Raw genomic sequence first — 21,578 nt, 5'->3', positions numbered from 1 at the left:
ATTACATTCTTTTGATTACCTCTATAACCTTGGTTCCATTGGTTACTCTTTAAAACTTTACGCGAAATGCACTAAAAATCCTGCGATTCTTATCATCATAAGAAAATAATATTTTGATTATACCCTGATATTTTTATTGCCTTTTTCAGTTAAAGTATTTTTTATATTCTATTTTCAAAATACTATGCAATTTAATTTTATTCCTTATTTTACTACATTCGTTGCTCATTTTCAATACGTTCTATGTACGCAATTACGATGGGGTTTGTTTCGTTTTAGTTTTCACGTTCGTTAAAAATTGTTCAAAACGCGCTTTCCTTTTTAACACGTTCAAAACTGAAAGGTGATTTTTTTTTCTTCCTCTTCGTTAGCAGTTCGCGCACTCAATTAGTTGTAATGTGTGAGGGTCTTCATCCACATCTTCACAAGATAATAACGTTTTCATAATCCCCTTCTTGCTGTATTGATTCATTTTTCAGATTAACGCATTTTATTTTATGATACACAATCGTTATGCCCTTTTTTCATTCGATTTACGGTCGTTTTGCCTTGTTTCATTTGCTATCAACTCATCACTGTGTAAGTTCTTAAGATATTTTTTTTAAATGTTTCCTTCTTTTATTATTTTTTTTTCGAAATAGCCAGTGTGAAACATTCCCGTTCTTCAATTCCTGTATTCGCTGTTGTGTACATAAAAATTCTTTCCATCAACGAAAGTATGACCCATTCCCACAACACACACAGGGGAAAAAATATAAGTCCTTTCTGTTATTGTCTCGTGGGCATTTTATCTTTTTATCTTTGGATCTTTGTTTCACTCTGTCCAAAATAACAATAAAATTTTCAAAGATGAACAATGACGTACGAAATAGTAAAAATCATTCTAAAAAATATTCTAAATTAAATGGAATGCACAGATGAGGAAAATGCCGGTATACCTACAGAAACTTGGAAACAATTTTTATACTTACCGGTTCTATCATATTTAAAATTATGTTATGTTGGATGATATATTCTAATAATAATTGTTTTATTTTTATCGATTCATTTGTTCTTGATTAGTATAATAATTACTCCACTTTGGTTTATTTATGTTCATATTGCGGTATAATAATTGTTTTGTATATTTGATTAATGTCTTGACTATCATGAAAAAAAGCCTTGCTAGAATTAAGGGGATACTTTTCGAATTAATGAACTCCTATCATGATGTCTCAAGCAAGAAATTAAATTGGTGTTCCTTATGTAATGAGTAGAACGTATTTGATATATATTTTAACACGTTTAAAAATTGTGACTACTCTACTGAAAAACAATCTGTATCTCGTCCACAAAGGTCACGTAGGAGTGAGCTGATTATAATTCACACCAATCATGGTTTCTATTTATTTGCATTTAAAATCGATCAATTGACAATTCAAGGCGATAATTTCAGTAAAATGATAGTAAAATATTGTAATTCACCAATAATACTCCAATGCGTTTGATTGTCGTTTTCAAGTTAAACAAGGGCTCAATATCCCATAATCCAAAACAGAGGAGTCGTGCACATGCGTATTTCAACAACATTCATCGTGTCCTCGCCAGGAAGCGAAAATACACATGTTTACCTGGTGTGTATTGGAAAATAAAAGTTGTAAGTATTGGTATTAGTAAAAATACCATGTATCAACTAATGATCACTTCTCCATATTTTGTAAACCTGTAAATACTTTTAAAATTTGTCTTGTTGGTTTATTGATGTATCATTGGTTAAAAATAGAATTTAGATTGGGTTATTAAATAGGGAAACTAACTTGTTACGGAAAATACCGTAAAACAAGTTATTTATCATTTAAAATATTTCTAGTTGTTTTCAGCTTTAAAAAAAAGTCAACATTTTATTTTTTTTAAAGTTTCTATTACATTAATTTTTGCTAATGATTGTCTTCATTGTTCAACTTTTCTTCTATATTTTAGTAGTTTTTAAACCACGTTTTAGAATGTCTTCAAATAAGATATTTATAGAGGCAGTCCGTGCCCTTACGAAAGGCCAAGAAGACGCAGAGGAGGCAGACCGTGATGGAAACAAGAAAGGTGTCACAGTAAGTGACATTGAGAGGTGGCTTGTTTCACAGAAATACTACCTCACGAGAGATGAGTTCAAATGTCCTCTTCACGTCAGTTTGCAGAAAGAGGTAGCTGCTGGGAAATTAGAAAGGCTGTTCAATGGTACCTACACACTGTCCAAGCAACAAATAGGCAAAGACAAAGCACAGGCAGTAAAACAGAAAACACTACTGAAAAGAACCGTTTCTAACCCAGGAAAGAGGGGGAGGCCAAAGAAAAAGGTATATTGGTTCATTATACACTATTCGATCCATTCATGATTTTGTTTCCCGATTCATTAATAAAATCACAAACAAATCAATTCTTATTATAAATTATTTATTGTTGTAATTTAAAATTGTTTTATCCCGTGTAAAAACAAATGTGTGAAATTATTGCTTTTGAATCTCCTTGAATATAGACGTGCTTTCATCAACTGTTCACGATTGTTGTAACTATGGTTTTGTCCTTAATTTTGTAATCAATTATGGGTATTAAACATTCATGAATTTCGTATATTGAAATAGATAGAAAGGGGTCCAGATATATGACATGTGTCGCTTGTAAGTTAAACCGTTTATAGTTTTGTCGGTCTTCGTTTATAAGTACATGCAATGAAATAATTCCTACATCCTCGTCGTGCAAGTAAATCTTTAATCTCTCTACATTAAGTATGTAAAGAAAGTCATATGCATATCGTATTTCTTTTAAATTCTGCTGTTCGTGTTTTTATGTTGCTTAAAATTTCTTTGGAGAGTGTCACATGGATCTACGAAAAATATGAACAGAGAAATCCCGAACAAATTTCGGTTTCGATTCTGATCATTTAAAAGACAAATGTGATTGGTTGGCAGATATTGTTATTTTTTGTTATTTTTTTTTTTGTCTTTTTTTTTCTCGATTTTTCGTGGTACTATATTTTGTTTATTTCTAATCAAAAACGTGTATTTTAGTTCGTGTTTTGTAATTGTTTCCTTGATAGTAGACGTTGTAATTACTTCCTAGCATTAGGGAAGTCTAAAACACATGGGGAATTTCGTGTTTGTTTGACTTGTTCTATAAATCCTACACGTTGTAACTATCGGCAAAAAATGCCATAACATCTTATTAATCTTGTATACATGTTTGCCATTGTTTTAAACTTTTATATGACATATAATAGACTTAAAAGGAAGTTTCTCGATTCTCACATTCCTTTTTTTTTCTTTTTTTTTTTGTTTTGTTTTGTTTTGTTTTGTTTTGTTTTTTTTTTTAATAACTACACATATACATTTAATCACGAAACTACTCGAAAAAATACCGTTATTGGCCATCCATGTGAATTCTTAAATAATTATGAACAGGACCGGAAAAAATCTGATGCAAGTCTTCTTACAATGAAGTAACTTTGTTTTATTGTCTTTTGGATCGGTTTGTTTAGAACAAGAAATTAATTATGATATTTTAGTAACAGTTAACTTTATATTTATTTCTAACGACGTACAATCGTCGATCAAATCTGAATTCTCTGATTTGGTCTTTTTATCTACTTTTTGGACGGCTAGATAAATGTGAAACCACTCCATGGACGATGATATAAAAATATCTGTTGTGTTAGGTTGCTGTGTGAATTTTCGCATTGTCTGTAAAATCAGATTGGTAGGAAGTTACTTTGTATCGTTTCTTACGTTGTTCTGGGAGGAATCATATAGAGAAAATGGTTTTATTAATTTATGAATTTCAGGATGGTTTGTTCTGATGTTGAAATTCAACAATATACGTTATATGAGTACCTATATAGTCGGGGTACGAAAATCAGACAATATAGCACAATTGAAAATGAAATATTTTGCTTGAAAGAGGGCAACCTTCAGAGAAAATTTCCGAAGCTTCAGAAATTCTTATGTTTTAAAGAATTCGTTTTTTTTTCATTTTCAACCACAATTCTATGAAATTAATATGTATCAAGTACATTAAAAAGTATGTTCATGGTAGTTGTAATGGGTATCTGTTTTATAATTGACAGTTTAACTGAACGTGAGTATGTGGTGCCATAAGGGGATTGCAGCTACTGTCTCCAATCTTTCAATCGTTCTCTCCGTGTTTGATAGACCATTGAGTTAGCATTAAAATTATGACATTATTTCCAGAAAGTTAATCCAGAACCAGCACCATGTCAAAATGAAGACCCGGAAGAGGAGGAAGAATGTCCTGTGGACCCACCTCAACCGACAGAGGAAGACACGTGTGATTACTGTCTACAAACTGCTGATAGCAACAAGAAAGGTGAAAAAGAGGAGTTCCTAGTGTGTAAAGACTGCAGCGCTAAAGGTACGATCTGAGATAGGAACTTATCAATTGACTAAGTCTAATGTTAGGTAAAGCAAAATGTGGAGGCACGTAATTGAGCTTATTGTGGTGAATTTTAATTGGCTATACCTCACATAAAGATACTGTAAAAACTATTATGTAATAGCGTATGCTTATCTGTTACAGCCCATCCGTCATGTATGGGATACTCGGAGTTATTGTCCAGTAGAGCGAAAAAGTACCCTTGGCAGTGTATTGACTGTAAGACATGTTGTCTTTGTTTGGATGCGTCAGACCCAGTAAGTAGTTCTCGATCCCCGCCAACCATTTCACTGGTATTTTTTGTCTGGGAGAAATTTCACTTTTTTTCTGACGACCAACATATTCGCCACTGTTCAATACAAAATTGATCAGAAATTCATAGCACGCTGTAGTATCATTAACGTCTTTCGGAATTAATATTGTTGTTTTTGTTTAGGCTTTGTTTTACATTTGGTGCGGTAAGAAAATTCGCGGTGTGTTAAATTCCGGGTTTCAATGATGTATAATCCGGATTGTTTCGGCATTTCTGGATCAACCCATCCACGGGTTTTCGTGATCGTATTACACTTATCAACTTGAACGAGAAAGTTAACATGCAATACAGTCTAATTAAAAATAGCCCTTCCCTATTTTGAAAGACTATCGGACGAAAAAAAGTTTCAAAAAATGGCACGAAATATCTCATCACGTTTTTATGCTTTAAAGTTTTTTTTTCACAGTCATCCCATGTAAAACATTGTTAGACTCCAACCATAAATGACTCTGCATCTTCTGAGAAATTGAATAATGCTTCTGAAACCATATTATATGACTATTAGAACGATTACTTTTTATGCATTGTTAAAAAACTATAGTACTCTTCGCGTCGGGAATTTTACCAAAATGTTCAAATACCAGGTTCCACAAAGAAACGGACTTCTCGTGATCTGGTAATAAGTAACATTTTCGTGGCACCGCACGTATTGTGAGAAACGGATGCTGAATCTTTATGTTGCAATAAAAGAGTTTTTTAATCTTTGTCGTTGTATTTGGCCATCTTTCACATATACAATGTATAGAAATGGAAATCCAGCTAGTTTAAGCGATTCCATGTCATATCGTTTTCCATTCTACATTGCTATACTTAACAATGGTACGGAGTCAAAATCATTAAAAGTGCAGCCATATTTTTTCAAGAATGATACTTGTCGAAACTTGACTCGTTAACATCATTTTGGTTATTAAGGCTGTTGTACTGATATAGAGTAACAACTATACCCGCAATCTTATTTTATTGAAGAAATTTAATGTTTTTTCCGCGTTCTAACTTTTTCATTTATATTTAACGAAACTGATAGTTGGGACTGACAATAGAAAGATTTTTATTTTCTTCACCACTTATTGTGATAAATAATATTTGAGGGTAAATTTGTTTTTAAGTTAGGGTTGTGACAAACACTAGAAGGCCATAAGTGATGAGCGTTCCTCTGCCAGTGCAAAAAAAAAACAGGCAAGTTCGTTGTCATTTAGTTCCGAGCACTGTTTTCGCCAGAATGCTCTAAGTCGGTTAAGTGTCATCGTCATGATAAAGACGCACAGAACATATACATGTACATGCTGTAGATATTTTATCGTTACAGGACAGTATGCTGTTTTGTGATGCATGTGACAAAGGTTATCACATGAGTTGCCATGAACCTAAAGTGACCAATAAACCTTCAGGTGAGACAAGTGTCAGCTCTTAAAAAGCTTGCTCGCCGTTAGCAAATTTTTATCATGTGTATTTTTCCGTTTTTTATAAAAAAAAAACTATCATGTTATTTTGTAGGTTATTTCGGAAGTACCTAGTTGCACCTATGGACTCTTTTTCTGAAATTTTACGGAAATTTTGTATTTCTACGCATTTAATTTACCTTGGAATTTGATTGAAATCAAAGAAAGTTTTGTAGGTGGCTGGGGGACTTTAAATTTCGGAGAAGTTAATATGAGCCGGAATGGCTTGAGTAAGGACGTTGATATTTCCATCACATAGGTCTTTTTTGCAGCTTACTTTCAAAGTGTAAATTCTCATTTTTTTTTTAATTTGCGTATGCATAGAGCTTACTTTAGCTTTCAAGGAAAACTTATTCGTTCCTACCAAGAAATAAAGGTCAACAATAAAATGGCGATTCCTGTAATATATTGAAATTTCTGTACTTTGGAAGTGTTGTTATTCATTATCATAACGGTGTACACGTTTTTTTTTTTTTTTTTTGATAAAGTTACGTAAGTGACCTATATTTTTCAAAGTGTTTCTCAGTTTCCATAAGAACCATCGCAATACTTAAACAAACTGGACGACTATCGTGAGAGCTATTTAGTGACAAATAAGCCAATGGAAAGACACATCCTATAATAGTTTCCCTCACTTTGTCTCCACACAACACGACTGCAAGACCACGCGATTCTTGTTTTATAATACATTGGAAATGTTACATATTTTTTGAAGTAGTTTGTTTGACATTACTTTCTCAGCTGTAATTTCAACTAGAAATAGGCTATAAAATGCCAGGCTGATGGAAGCTGAAGGGTATTGCTGATAAAGGATGTCCCTTGGGAACAATCTAGGATGTTATGGTGACGGTTGATCTTTTGAAAAGAGTAAAAAAACAAATGATTTTGTTAGCTAGAGATAGAAGATTGTCATGTTATATGTTTCAGGACTACTTTTTTAACTCCAGTGGACTAAGTAGTGCCCTCAGGTATGCATTTCCGAACATTGTATCCATATTGGTAGTACTATATACTGACATTTCAGTCGTTTTTGTTGTAAACTTTTTCATTCAACCCTTGCAGGGAAATGGATTTGTACCGAATGTTCGAACCAAGGAATAACATATGTTCACCTGGAAGAAGACATAAAACCAACAACAGAGAATCACACCAACTTAGGTAGAAAATTGGCTAATTTTAAGGAAAACTGCGCAAAGTCAATGTTAGCGCTTGTTACTGATGGGACTTTTTTTCAAAATTTTAAATAGGTTGGCATAGCTGATAGGGATGTGAAAGCTATACTGAAATAGTTGAATAAATTATTCTCTTTAACAGTGACATTTTATTTGGAATTCATGGACATAAATACTAGTATTTGGTTTTAAAATGGAATAAATAAAATAAGAACACGGATGTTTAAGTATACTATTTGGTTTATGTGATTTCTGTGATACTTTGCACATTCTAAATAAAAAAAGTGTTATAATTCATACGCATGCTTAGTTCACTCAGTTCAAGACTATGTATAACTAAGCAGAAGACACGTGTAGTCTTTTCAGCACTAAAAAACTCTGCATTTCAAGTTTATATGATAATTATTGAACTACAATGTATACAAAATATTCATCTTTTGAATTATAGTTCTTTTCTTACTAATCTTACTAAAAGATAAAAACAACACCAAGTCCTGCACAGCTTATATTCATAGTTAGCCGTTGATTTTTCATTTTACTTCATTTTTCATTTTTAATTTCTTTTTGATATTGTCCAATGTTTTTTCTTCATTTCCAATGTCTGTAGGTAGCAGTACTGATTGTAACTATCCAACACCATGTGCGTCTCCTGTATCCGAACATGAACATGGATCAAGGTTTGTCTCTTGTTGTGTCTTTTAAAGGTGAAATTTGGAAACCTATATGGTGTGTCAACCTGTTTTTTACGTAGACAGTTGGTCTGTTATTAATGTTTAGTGTGATATTTAGCTAAAATCTAGTTACATTTTTCTCGATTAGCTTAAGCATAAAATCTTATTTATCAATGTGTTGAGTATAAATAAACATATAGGTCCTAAACCTTTTCAGATTTTTTGCAAGCGACACAAAAATAAATGGTCATTCCAAACTTAATGGTCATACGTCCTCTACTAAAATAGAGAACGGGAAATATCCTGATGCGTCCAGATGGACTACTGATGAAGTTGTACAGTTCTTTATAAGTGTGGGCTTCAGAGATCAAGCTGAAGCATTTCGAGAGCAGGTAAGTGGGCCACAATCTATAAATGGTTGATTTTGTTGGGTATTTTGCTTAAATACTGGTAGTGTCTAGTGTTATGGCCAACCGGTTTGAATATCCCATGCCAGATGATGTGCAATACACATCCACCACATGACATTGCTTGGGTAAAACAAGATGTTGGTGATGTCAATTTACTTTGAACACAGACTTTCATTGAAATTCTTATCAGACGGTCGACTGTATGGAAAATTTAAAACAAAACCACACAGAATGAAAAAAAAGTTGATCCTTAAAACTTTGTTCAAGGAACAGATTACCACTAAGTTATGTATTGTTTACAATATAATACTTGTATTCAGGAAATAGATGGACAGTCTTTACTATTGATGAAGAGGAGTGATGTTTTAACTGGTTTGTACATCAGACTGGGACCAGCTCTCAAAATTTACCAACATGTACTCAAGTTACAGGCAGTGGGACTTGACAACTCACTGTTTTAACTCGCTATTTTTTACTGCATGTATTGAATATTAAAATGTTTGATACTAGGGGGTTTTGCTATCATGTGATCTTTTTATTACTTTACATGGGAAGGAATTCTTGCTTTGTGAAATGCTTATTTCTTATTTTTTCTATTCTTTGAAACCTATTTTGCAGAGTCATTCTAAGCTGAATATAGTCCAGGTACATATATTTTTATCATATCTGATGACAATGTCTAAAATTAAATCCAAACTCAAAAATGGAATCGACCAATCAAGTGGTACACATTAGGCTACACTATTTGTACAGTGGCAGATCCAAAGGGGGTGCAGGGGGTTGCCACTCCCGTTTCTATGGAAAATTTGTCATATTTGTGTGTGAAATGGACAAAAACTTAGGTACCTTGGTTGCCCCCTCCTTTCAAAGTGTTTGGATCCAGCCCTGTTGTATTTGACTGTGAAGTTACAAGTGGAGTTACTGTTTAATGATATACCTTTATTTACTATTTCTATCATGGTGTAAATACTGTTGGTCCTTATTGTAATTACATGCTTTCATTTCAACAATTAATGTAAATGGCTATTATTGTGACTTAAACTATGATTTTTCTCCATATTCTATTATAGAAATGCATGTAGGATTGTAGATTATTGGGTTAAATACAAAAATGAAAATATTCTGCAAAATATGGAGTTTATAATATTATTAGAAATAAGAATATTCCATTAAGGTACTAGTCTTCATACCTTGTACTACTGGTACTTTATATCTCTTCATGGAGGAAAGAAGAGCCTTAATGTTTTTGTGTAGTTCTTGATTCATATCAAGTTTGATCTGTTCCATATTTTTTGTACTAAAGGTTTCACTACCACTTCTGGTTCTAATTGCCATTCCTTTTTGTAGTACCAAGATATACTGGACCTAGACCTATGCATTGTAAGTGCACAATCTTTGTGTATGTATGTCAAAAATAGTCGAAATAAAGCTGAGAATGTGTTCTTTAAAATCATATTTGTAATGAACTACACATGTGAATGACTATTATTAAGATTTGTGAGTAATTAGCCTTCATGCTGTCAGTTAGCAGAAAAGGTAAAAATGTGGATTTTCAGTAGCATTTTGAGAAATACTTCTACAATCATTGTACCATTGGTATAATGATTTTGAAAGTCTTATTTTCTTGACTTCACAATGGTATGCACCATTAAGACATCATTTGTCCAGCGAATTTATTGAAGTTTTAAATAGGTAAAGTAATGGAAACATTAGAAGTGGTTGGTGAGATGTAATAGTGTTAGGCAAGTGGAACCTCATATGACCTTGACTTTTGAAATCAATGTCTAATTAATTAGCATTGTTATCACTCTTTATGATCACTAAAAAGACACCTCTTCTCCTTTTGACTAGCATCTGATGCTAATAAATTGGAGGAAGGGGAGACAAATGTTTATGCTTTTACAAGTATCCTTGTTCATTTTTTTTTAAAGTCACAATACATTGTAGATAGTGCTTTTTTTGTTTCACATCATTTTATATGATGAAATGTGAATGGAATTTGCATATGTTGATGTATAATATTGGTACAAGTACCATTTAATTACTTTTATCATGAAACTTTGTAACACATCATACCAGGGCTGCAGAAGTCTGTCCTGTTCAGCCAGCACTCCACAGTATTGTAGAACTGCCTAATTTTGGTCTTGTAATCTGATGCTTTGTAACATTTATCACTTTAAAAAAATGTCAAGCATCTGTAAATCTATATATTTAGAAATAGCTCTAGCCAAGGCCTTCAGGATGCAGTAAAAATTTTCTGGAAAAAAAATACCCACAGCATATAGGGTTATCATAGAAACCATGCAAAAATATGCGAAAATTTGCAAAAAAGTTCATAAAATCAGGTTTAAAAATGTCAAATTTCCCGCAAAATATCTACAGTTTTTATTTCATCCCCTGAAACTGTTCAAACTTTTTCCTTCGAAAACCCCTTCCTCATATGGGCATCACCAGTTAGATTTTGAGCTATTTCACTTTGTAATCCACTTATTAAATTTAGCATGGTGAAAAATTTACTTACTTTCACTTTCACAATGAAGTCAAATTGTCATTGAAAAAAAGCCCCTTCAACATTGAAAATATATAAAACATTGCAAAATACTTTTAAAAGTCCCCTTTTTTCAGAAAATGTTTTATCAACAATAGATTCTTCATTTTTAATCACTATAGCAACCACCGGTTTCCATTTATGTCATTTTTCATACCTAGCCAAAAGTGCGAAACTAAACTAAACTGTGGAGTCCTGGCTCATCAAAGTGTTTGGATAACACATAAATTGGTTCAAAATGCAAAAGGTTCAAAAAGGTAACCTCAAAACTATAGGTCTCAGTCTTGTATTCTTTGCCCCATAGGCTTCTACAGTATACCTTAAATTTTCATGATTTTTTTAAAAAATAGACAAGAAATTTCAATCCAACTCTTGACCATGTTTTTCAATTTAGGAAATGTCAAAAATAATTTTTAGGTCCATTTTAGAAATAAAGGCACGAACTTTGGTACACAAGGACAGGTCAAACTAAAAATAGACTTTTTCTACTTTCACTTCTATTTTGAGTTCATAAAATAGACCCCTTTTCTGAAGCATTATTTTTCATGAAAATACTGTTTTTTCTCAAAAACAATTTTTTTGTCTCATAGATTGATATTTACCCTGTACTTGTGATGAAAAATGATAGTCATTTGCCAAGAAACAAAAACAGGAAAAGGCAAAAAAGAAGCGCACTATATTTTTTACCCGCCCTGTTTTGACTTACACCCACTCAGGAATATGTAATACAAGACTGATACCTATAGTCTACCTAGGATAAAGTTAAATACATCTTCTCTATCATTAGGCCAACTAGAAATATTTTTTGTTCCTCCCTTATCTTGTTTAAATGTGCTTCATAATTATTTGCCAGATTAACATGATAATACAAAATTGGGCACATAATTTGTAAGATAAATGCAGCTTTCCCTCATTGATTTTCACAAAACATGGCCTGAGAACCAAATAAATAATTTTCAATGGCCTTATATTGTCATCCTTTAACGCTACTCCATCTTTTGTATTTGTAAAGTAATTCAAATTTGTAATAATTTCATTATTTGATTTATTGTATTCTTGATTTTGTGTCAGATCAATTTTCATCGTGAACATTTTGAATATGTAAATTAATATAGATTACTGGAATATTTTAATGGGAAAAAAGTGTGTACATTTGCATAATATGTCAATGAGATTGTAAGTCTGTTTAGTTGCAATTTCAATTTTGCATGTATCAGTATCTGTGTAGTTAGAATTGTTCATATGGAAGTTTCTTCTAGATTTATAGATTAATTTGAAGTTATTATAAAGTACAATAAGGATACAAGAGTTTTGTTAAATATCACATAGAAGATCAAATGCCAATATATAGAATCAATAAATTATAAGTTTAAAGGTACTATAATAATGTATACCTGCAAATACAATAATATCAATTTGTCATTGTATATTATTTTGCTATTGCATTTCTGTTTGTTTTGTAATTTGAATGCATCACAAGTAACTCCTGAAATGGACTGTATTATACAGTAGTAGCTATTATAGCTATTATCATTATTATTAAAAATGAAATATAATTAGCTGTCATTTTGATCTGTTACATATGTTTTGTTCATTGTTATAGTATTTAGTCTCATGACACTAAATTGTTAATAAATGTTAACTACCATTTTATTTGTCTTTTTTTAAGATAAATTTTATCAAATCAACCAAACAGACAAAGGTTTAAGGGATAAATATGCCTGTTCCAACCATTCAGTGACAATATTACCTGCCACATGTAATTATCACCTGAAAATTGACTTCCTTCCCCACAAATTTTGAAAGCTGTATATCCATATACATGAGATATACAGTCACATTAAATTCACATGATTTATTATGGATTGATTTAATTTAGAACCACAAAACTTCACATGAATTTAATGATAATAGGATATATAAGTCTCATCATATGACTCCATGGTTGCACAATATTGGGTCCTCGTCTACTATTTAAATGCATAGAGATTTGTCATTTTCTGAGTGTTGAGTTCAGTATTAAAAGCAAAATATTTTCTTGTAAAAATATCTATAAAAATGATACATATCTATTTCCACATAATAGAAGCGTTAAGAAAAGCATAAAGTAGAAGGTTTTGTATTGTAATACAGCGTTTTGAGATCCTGGAATTAAACAATGAAATGCAAACCAGTCTTTGGATTTCAATATGTTCTACATCAGGAATTCTGGACAGGAAAATGAAACTAGATTGAGACTTACAGACCCCTCATATGTCAATTTCTTATATATCTTGATGCATATAAACTGTTTCTTCCTCTGTGTATCATTATGACAACTTTAAAACAAAAAAAGGGCAGTTTCATGATTCAATTCGAACAGTCTGGGACTCACAATATATACTCCACATTTTCAATACTTTTTTTACCCTGAATATTTGATAAAAAAATTAGTTTTATTAGTTTTAGCCATGTGTTGTTTGATGAAAGATCTTCTGTTAAAATATAATAAAGCAATGAGGACTAACAAGATTTTCAAATAAAATAATATCACAGAAACTTTAATAATATTTTACTGACAACTCATATAATTGATGCTAAAAGTGAAATTAACAAAAAGACAATAATATTTGACAATAAAATGTGTATCACGGAATTGTTTAGCTCTATAGGCAGTACAAGTTTGGTGGTAGAATTGACCCATCATAACACATCTATAACAACAAAGAAATTATGTAACAATTCAATAGATATAAAATTCAGATTACAAATAAATAAAATAATCTTAACAAGTAGTAAAACAGTTATTTTATTTTCATTTCCATCAATTACAAAAAAAGATTACAAAGACATTGTTTCAGTAAGAATAAAATGTAGAAACCTTGACTGAAATATCACGTTCTATTTTCAAGACTTTTTTCATTCTGACTTCCATATGGTTTACATATTTATCATTACTGTCATTGAAAAAAACATTACAAAAACAAAATTGATCTTTTTAACAAAAAATGTGTATCTGATACTTTATTTTAGATCAAGTTAAATAATTTGTAATTTGACAACATGAAAATTATTCACTTAAGCCATTTATCATATATCAATTTATGGAAAGCAGTATCAAATTTCATAATTGACACCATTGAAGGAGAGGGTTCATAAAGTAAACAACTATGTTACTTCTGAAACAAAGAAATAATAGTAAAGTGATGAAGTCATGTGATACCTATCTTGGTTAGCCAAGAGTTTTTATCATTAACCTTGACTATACAATACACAACAAATTACGTTTTTATCAGTTGTGTGTCATTCATCATACTTTCTGTTCTGGGATAGGATTTCTTGTCTGGATCACTTGTCTTTTGTAATGAGTGTTGGCATAGATTCCACTTTCATCCTGCCATGTGTTACGACCAGGTCTACGATAGTCACATGTATCTGTAAATTGTGAATGACACTTCCTGTAGGCTGCTGACTGGTCAGGAAAATCAGGTAACTCCTCCTACATAAAATAACACAAGTTAATACAATAAGGACAATTCAAAATGAAAATAAAAAACAGATAAGAAATCTTTATTCTTCATGCCTCATATGCTAAGCATACCGAGTTATCTCCTATTTATATGAATTAAATTTCTTTTGCTTCTGTTGTATTTCAGGTGAAGATAATATTATGAGTACTTAATCTTCACAAGTTGTATTTGTTCAAAGTCTTGACCACATTGCACTGAAATAAATTTCGGTTTGGCAGCATAACAAATATGACCAGGATGAATAATATTGAAAAATGTCACTCATGATACAATTTTTGTCTAATATGGGTAAAAAAGAGATGGACTTTAATAAACATTCACAGTTATAATCTAAGATATCTTCCACTTGTGTCCAAAATAATTTCTCACACATCTGAAAAATCCCAGATCTTCACAGTACACTTGAATAAGAATAATCTAACATTATAGTAGGCAACTGGAGCAAAAAAATATTTATAATCTCAATTATTTGATATCTAAATAACTGGATTAAATCATAAATTACAACTTGCATTCCTAAAAAAGTTGATTATACTACTTTATGTGATTCAGTTTATTATCAGTATCCATATTAGTGTTTTGTAAGCCAGTACTTTTCATAAATAAACGTTTCATTTTCAGTTTTACATTGATATTGACACAGTGCATGAGTACTTTGATTTCTTTCAATAACCCCAGCAAATTAATTTGTTTAATTAAGATGTATAAAGTTTAACCAGTTTTACCAGGGACTGCAGATCTTTAATAAATTATTTTTGCAAAAGAAAAAGAATTATGCATGAAGTCCATACAAGAGTAAATCCATCAAAGTGAATGTTTTAATATACATATACTTCATTGCCATTAAACTTTTTTGAGGTTATACAAAGGAGAGTACATATTGGTTGTTTTGGTACAGAAACAATCAAACCATTGATGACACTATTTGAGATATGGACTAAACATATTCTTAGTTTCTTTGTTACTCACAGGCACAGGCACATAATCAGGATTTGGTGGCATAAAATCAGCTCTATGAGTTGTTTCTAGGTGGAATTTGTTATATTCTGGATTATGGCGTGGTAATACTGAACCATGTCCTCTCTGTGGTGTTGCAGTATCTCTACAAAAACACCATAAAAAATGTTTATTACAACGGCTTTATATACATCTTCTTGGTATACTATATAATAAATTTATTCTAGATCTCTCGTAAGAAAAGACATGTGATGAAACTATTGCTATTGCTTTATTTGAAATCATGATTCCATGAAGATACATTTCCTTCGAGTTATTGGAGTTGGTTTAGCTGTCAAGATCAAATACACAAATTAACTTTCTGCATATTTATCAAATCTATCTTCACTTCTCGACAAGATGAAATTGGCCTTGAAAAATCAATGCAATCAAAGTACTAATTTGGTTTTCAAACCAAGATGTTAAATATTCACATCAAATTCTGATCAATCATGATTTGCAACAACTTGCAATAAAGTTTAATCACTCAAATGACATTTCAGCATAAGAGGACAACTATGCATCATCAACCATGGATTTGTAGCCCAGAACATGATTATGGAATTCTTATAAAGACATGGGAATCATAATTTACCCTTTATACACTTATTAGGATGACTAGTAAATATATAAGTAGTGAATACTACTGTGTGCAGTTTTTTACTTCACAATTTACTTCTACAGGTTCCATAGACTTGAAATGTCAACAAAGGAACCGTTCTTGGCTGTAATTTTTTTCATTAATTCAAGTGCATTTTAGATCAACACCTAAAGTATTACAATTAGGTTGATTACAAGACTAAAATTAATAGTAAGTCCATCTTTGTTAACTCAACAAGATAAATTTAACATCTTTTTTTTAGATTATAGAAAAATGAATTACAAGTTTGAAATTTTGAATACATTTAAAGCCTCTGCCTCCTGAATGTATACATTGTATTTCTGAGGGAAATTTTTACTTCTAACCATCAGTTTAAATAGTAAATATTACATCTGCATGTGTTTGGTAAAACCTTTAATTTTTCTTTCACCTGTCTAAATCTGTATTAGAAATGGTATCCATGTTAACCATTGGTTTTCTTGTTTCTTGTTCTTGAAAATCTTGTTTTAAGAATATCTGCTCTGTGTGGTCTTGGTAAGTAGTTTTTGGAAGGGACTGAAAATCACATAATACATACATCATATATTGAAATGATTATTAAAAATTAAAACATCTGAATAACAGACTGAGCAATCATACAACCCTGTAAGATTTACCTATTTGGAGATTTGATAACAGGTGTGACATGGAGGTTGTAAGGTTTACCTATTTGGATAACAGGTGTGACATGGAGGTTGTAAGATTTACCTATTTGGATAATGGGTGTGACATGGAGGTTGCACACCAAATAATATATTAACAAAGACAGATGGTAACATTTCAGAATGAAAAACCTACATACATATATTAGCAAAAAAAAATCAATTTAAGCAAAAAGTGTTTTTCTTATGTAGTTTGTGAATCTCGTTCCTGATATATTTTTGAACTGGATGTGCATACAAATTTTAGTTTGTATACAGTTTGCTATGTCTTGGTACATCTAGATGATGTGCATGTATCAGAATTTTCTATTGTGTGTTACAATGTATTACTTTACTATTATACTGATAAAATATTCAAGCATAAGAGGTTATCATGAATAAGGTTATTGTGGGTATTCTATAAACAATTACTACTTATGCTTTTATATTGGAGTAAGAGACTAATTATCTTGAATTGACAAGATCATAAGATGAGACTATTAAAATGTGTGTTTACTGGTTTTCATTAAAAACAGAGAAACATGATTAAGCTTATCTGTGTCTTTTTATTAAGAAGTTAATTTTTTATCCCCCATTTCTACTTATTAATACATACTCCATCAGTAATATCCCCAACTCTGTGGTAAGTTGCTTTGCATAAATCTCTGGTATCTCCTCGGCTGATATCATAGTCTTTTGGCTCTGATTCTCGTGCTTGGTGCCTGCAGAGTTCAAATAAAAATCATTTGAAAGAGAAAAAAACAGTAATAGATTTTTAATTAAACATTTTTGCTTATTTCATTCTTTGTAGAATATGTCATTATATAAAGCAAAATTTTAGAAATACATTTAACCTTTTGACATTTCTACCTTTAGGACCATTTTTAGACTAGCAGGAATTTAAAATACATTATTGTAATGTTATAATGATATCAAATTCTTCAATATTTTTATTGACAAACATGTAATTTCAGAAAATTTTGAAAATACTCAAGTAACTGGTAGCTACAAAAACCTGCAGACTTCTGGTGGTAAAATAGATTTTAAAACAAATAACTAAAATTCAAAACTCTTCTTGGTTATAGGATATGAAAATTTAAAAAATGGGATGCTAGCTTACATGCATGAACTTACTTTACAAATAATACTTGCAAGGTTTTAGCTAGGATTTTGAGGGCTTTAGTCACTTTTGTGTAGAGCACAAACGACATATTATGGGCAGCAGAATTTTGTAAATAGTAGTATCATAAACTAAAGACATAAACACTTTTAATACATTTATTGTAAGTTTACAGATAAAATAAAACTATTATTTTCTATAAGAAAACATGTGTTACTTAATAAAATAAAATAGTTACTATTAGAAAAATAGTAAAATAATTTTTTTTTTTTACATTATGTCAAAGCTTTGGTGCATTCAGTCTAAAAATAGCTACTATTTGATATAAGCTACTGTTATGGTATGACCTGACACTCAACTAATAAGAGAAAATCCTCCTGTCCTTTGCCAAACACCACACCTCAAAAGCCCTCTCCAACCTAAAACTCCTCAAATCAGAAGCATAGAGACAGATCCTTAGAAGAGAGTTGATTGATGAAACCTTGAGCCTGTTGCTAAAATAGGTCTTGATCAGATAGTACCTACTACATCCCCTCTCAGTCACCAGAAGATAACGCAGAAAGTAGACAGGAGGTTGGCCACATTGGCATAGTCAACTGTAGAATGTTGCATTCTGTAAGCAGTTGCTGTATGATATCTTACTGCTGGGTGGTAATTTTTTTTACCTTTGTCCCAAGATCATGATTAAAATTGAAGACGTTCGTAATCATTGTGATTTCGTTTCAAGAAGAAAAGAGAATCGTAAAATAAATATTTATCGTTGATTAATACTTCCTAACTGTCCGCTATTGCGTTAAAATTAATTGAAATCCATGAGATGACCAGTCACATGTCGGAGACATTGTTTTCGTGTGCATTTAAATTTCTAAAAATAGATAGCTATATATATGTAGCGAGGTTCATGAAGGTTTTTTATATATGGGAGTAAAATCGGTCGCTATCCATTAACGATCGAAATTGTTTAACATGACTAATCCTTAAAATAAGGATATATATATATATATATATAAGTTATATTTTAAACGTACAGAAAATGAGCAGAAATGTCTTAAGTCAACTCAAGGCTTTTTTCTGCGGTCGAAAATGACCGGCTGAAGTTGAGTGAGAACCCTGGGATTATCTTTTGTGGTCCTAATGATCAAACAATTGATAAATTGTTGTTATTTTAAAGGATTATTATCGATGTACATATCAGGGATGCCAAGTTAACAACAATAAAAAGTATTTCACACCTGGTTGACCAGGTAATTACCAAGCTTGGGATCATAAACTTGTCAGAGTGTAAGGCCGGGTGAAATTATGTAACTTTCGATTGACAGTTTTTAACAACATTTTTATTTAAGGTGACGAAAATTTATCTGAAATACTTTTTGAATGGAATTTTTTTTATACACTTTTCAAATTTTAAGTGACGAAAACGATCTTAAACATTTTCATCATTTACGAAATCCTTTTGTAAATGGCAAAAATGATGAGCGCTAACTAAATCACTGTACTTGACCTGACTCTATGGTTACAAGCCTCTGACAATACATTTTGCTAATAAATAAATTCAAATAATCATGCCTTACAGGAGGCTATTTTTTTTCTACGTTGTAAGAAGGTATTAACGTAAGATAAAAAAAATACTTTAAGACACCTCATGGTTATCAGGAGTATCCAAATTATAGTACAGCTAAGTCTAGTGCAAGCTTCTGTTACAAGAAGAATAGAAATTATACCGTGCTTAATTTGCTGTGCTAGCAGAGTAATCATTTAGCTCAGTTGGTAGAGCATTTGCCTACAGTGCCAGAAGTGTCAAGTTTGAATCCAAACTGGTACTGTTGTGAATTTAGTTGAGTGCATCTTGCTCTACTGTTACACTATAGGTCCATGTACATTTTTGCACACTAGGATACCAAACGTTCGCCGTGGATTTTGTGAAAAGATAACAATACTATGAATACTTCTGTAATTTCTTGAATTTTCTTTTACTCACCAATTAGAATTTAGTGTAGCTCGTCCATAATTCATGTGATCGGAGCGTAAAAAGAGAGAACCCTTTCGCTCAAAATAATCTGGTACGCCAGCCATGTTTACATTGACAGCGGAAGTGCTGAGCTACAGTCAAGAGATTCCGCATAGAAAAGTAGGTCATTTTGCATTTGTTAAAAAAAGTTTTTTTTCATTTAATTCCAAATCTACAAAAGATTGTCTTTTTACTCTTATTCATCTGCATTATGTTAAAAGTATTAGATAGAAAAGAAATATGGAAAGTATATAGCATGAATTCATGCGCCTCCTTAGAGACATTTTCCCGCTAATTTGTATGGCCTAAAACCGTAATCATTTATTACAACGACCCTTATATAAAAATTAATAAAATGATATTCTTCAGGGGAGTCTACAAAATGGGTATAAGACCAACCAACTAATAACTTAATAAATGTAAAAGATAGATCCATGTTTTGCAGATAAAAATAAGTTCACATCAACAGATGAAAACATTTTAATAAAATAAACAATTAATAATAATAATAATAATAATAATAATAATAATAATAAATGATCTAATTCTAAGCAATAATAGTTAAAACATAATTGGCAAGCCAAAATGGACAAAAATGAGTGTTTTCTAATATCAAAAAAACTGATTTTTTAATATTAAAAATTCATTTCTTTTAATATTACAAATTTGATTTCTAATAATACAAAAACCTTTTTGATATTTAAAAAAAACACATTTTTTGATATTAAAAATTCAATTGAATTTCTTATATTAAAAAAAACATTTTTTTATATTAGAAATTGATTTTCTAATATTAGACAATGGATTTGGTGTATTCAATTACAATTTTTTAATGAGCAACTCGGCGGGTGTTTGTAGAAAAGCAGAGGACGCTTACCCTACCGGTGCACCTGGTCCATGCTTCCAGTTTTTAGTGGAGTCCAAGTTGCTCATTTGCTTTTGTTACTTTGTTTGTATGATTTTAGTTATTTTATGTTCTTTGTTGTGTATGTCTGGTCTTTGTCCCTGGATTACCGCTATAACCTTGGTTCCCTTGATTACTCTTTAAAATTAGAAAATCATTTTGTAAAATAAAAAAAAAGACCATTGAAGGAATATGGTTTTTTTTTATTTTTCCATCACTGTTGTTCCAATATCTGCACAATTCTATCCTCACTTCTGTACTCGGGCTAGTTAGAATTCTATGTTCAAAGAAAATTTACGTGCGCGCATAATAGTAAATGTTCGAAACTTTATGCTATAGATAGATAATAAACTACTCAATGAACTAATGCAGTTGTTTTCATTTAGAAAATACAAAACTGATACTAACTGTTTCAGTGTTTATGGACATCTGTCTCCGTGTATTCTCCTCTTCACCGTAGTCAGGTATACCGTGTACAACATTTTTAAAAATTTATATCATGTTCAACAGTTTATTTTTTGTTTAATTCAAAAACCATTCATTTCTCCTTAAATGTTCTGGAAAAAAAATCAATATCCTATATGAAAACTTTAAAATAAGAAATCAAAAGCCCACCATCAGTAAGTAAAATGGTTGTTATCTAATGAAATTTAAACCGGCGTTTCCAGGAAATATGTATTATATTTTTTTTTGTTGCTATAAATGTAAGAAGAAAGGAAGTGTGTGGTGGCTATCGTGATGACAAAATGGTATAAATCAAAAAGGCAAAACAGAGGTTAACATACAAG

General features: G+C 31.2%; 2 protein-coding genes across 3 annotated transcripts; one reads left to right on the top strand and one right to left on the bottom strand.

The window, feature by feature from the left end:
- The first annotated feature begins 1,480 nt into the window (after window positions 1–1,480).
- LOC148627008 (uncharacterized) lies at window positions 1,481–12,620 on the top strand. Of its 2 annotated transcripts, none has more exons than XM_088565474.1 (9): window positions 1,481–1,636; window positions 1,960–2,330; window positions 4,218–4,398; window positions 4,564–4,676; window positions 6,039–6,120; window positions 7,234–7,329; window positions 7,951–8,020; window positions 8,232–8,406; window positions 8,745–12,620. In XM_088565474.1, the coding sequence occupies exons 1-9, from the start codon at window positions 1,603–1,605 to the stop codon at window positions 8,883–8,885; spliced, it is 1,263 nt and encodes a 420-aa protein (XP_088421600.1). In that variant the 5' UTR covers window positions 1,481–1,602; the 3' UTR covers window positions 8,886–12,620. The 2 variants fall into 2 exon arrangements, with proteins under 2 accessions (XP_088421600.1, XP_088421608.1); XM_088565482.1 differs by having other exon boundaries at window positions 1,548–1,636; window positions 1,982–2,330.
- Window positions 12,621–13,508: 888 nt separating this feature from the next.
- On the bottom strand, window positions 13,509–19,983 carry LOC148627007 (cilia- and flagella-associated protein 95-like). The gene is made up of 5 exons (XM_088565495.1): window positions 19,857–19,983; window positions 17,375–17,480; window positions 16,509–16,633; window positions 15,451–15,583; window positions 13,509–14,450 (listed from the first exon to the last, which is right to left on the bottom strand). The coding sequence occupies exons 1-5, from the start codon at window positions 19,949–19,951 to the stop codon at window positions 14,262–14,264; spliced, it is 648 nt and encodes a 215-aa protein (XP_088421621.1). The 5' UTR covers window positions 19,952–19,983; the 3' UTR covers window positions 13,509–14,261.
- Window positions 19,984–21,578: the final 1,595 nt, after the last annotated feature.

This window comes from Perna viridis, chromosome 1 (assembly GCF_037379345.1).
Source record: "Perna viridis isolate PV_CMFRI_1.1 ecotype Kerala chromosome 1, ASM3737934v1, whole genome shotgun sequence".
In the NCBI taxonomy this organism is placed as follows: domain Eukaryota; kingdom Metazoa; phylum Mollusca; class Bivalvia; order Mytilida; family Mytilidae; genus Perna; species Perna viridis.
Note: the sequence above shows the minus strand (reverse complement) of the source record. Positions and strands in the feature narration are given on the sequence as shown.

Bases quoted from the DNA above. Each gene is read 5' to 3' on its own strand.
- LOC148627008 (XM_088565474.1), top strand. From the start codon at position 1,603: ATGTTTACCTGGTGTGTATTGGAAAATAAAAGTT. The intron at 7,330-7,950 runs GTAGAAAATTGG...CAATGTCTGTAG, and splicing joins AGAGAATCACACCAACTTAG to GTAGCAGTACTGATTGTAAC. The intron at 8,021-8,231 runs GTTTGTCTCTTG...AAACCTTTTCAG, and splicing joins GAACATGAACATGGATCAAG to ATTTTTTGCAAGCGACACAA.
- LOC148627007 (XM_088565495.1), bottom strand. From the start codon at position 19,951: ATGGCTGGCGTACCAGATTATTTTGAGCGAAAGGGTTCTCTCTTTTTA. The intron at 17,481-19,856 runs GTGAGTAAAAGA...TGAACTCTGCAG, and splicing joins GCTACACTAAATTCTAATTG to GCACCAAGCACGAGAATCAG. The intron at 16,634-17,374 runs GTATGTATTAAT...TGTGATTTTCAG, and splicing joins TTGGGGATATTACTGATGGA to TCCCTTCCAAAAACTACTTA.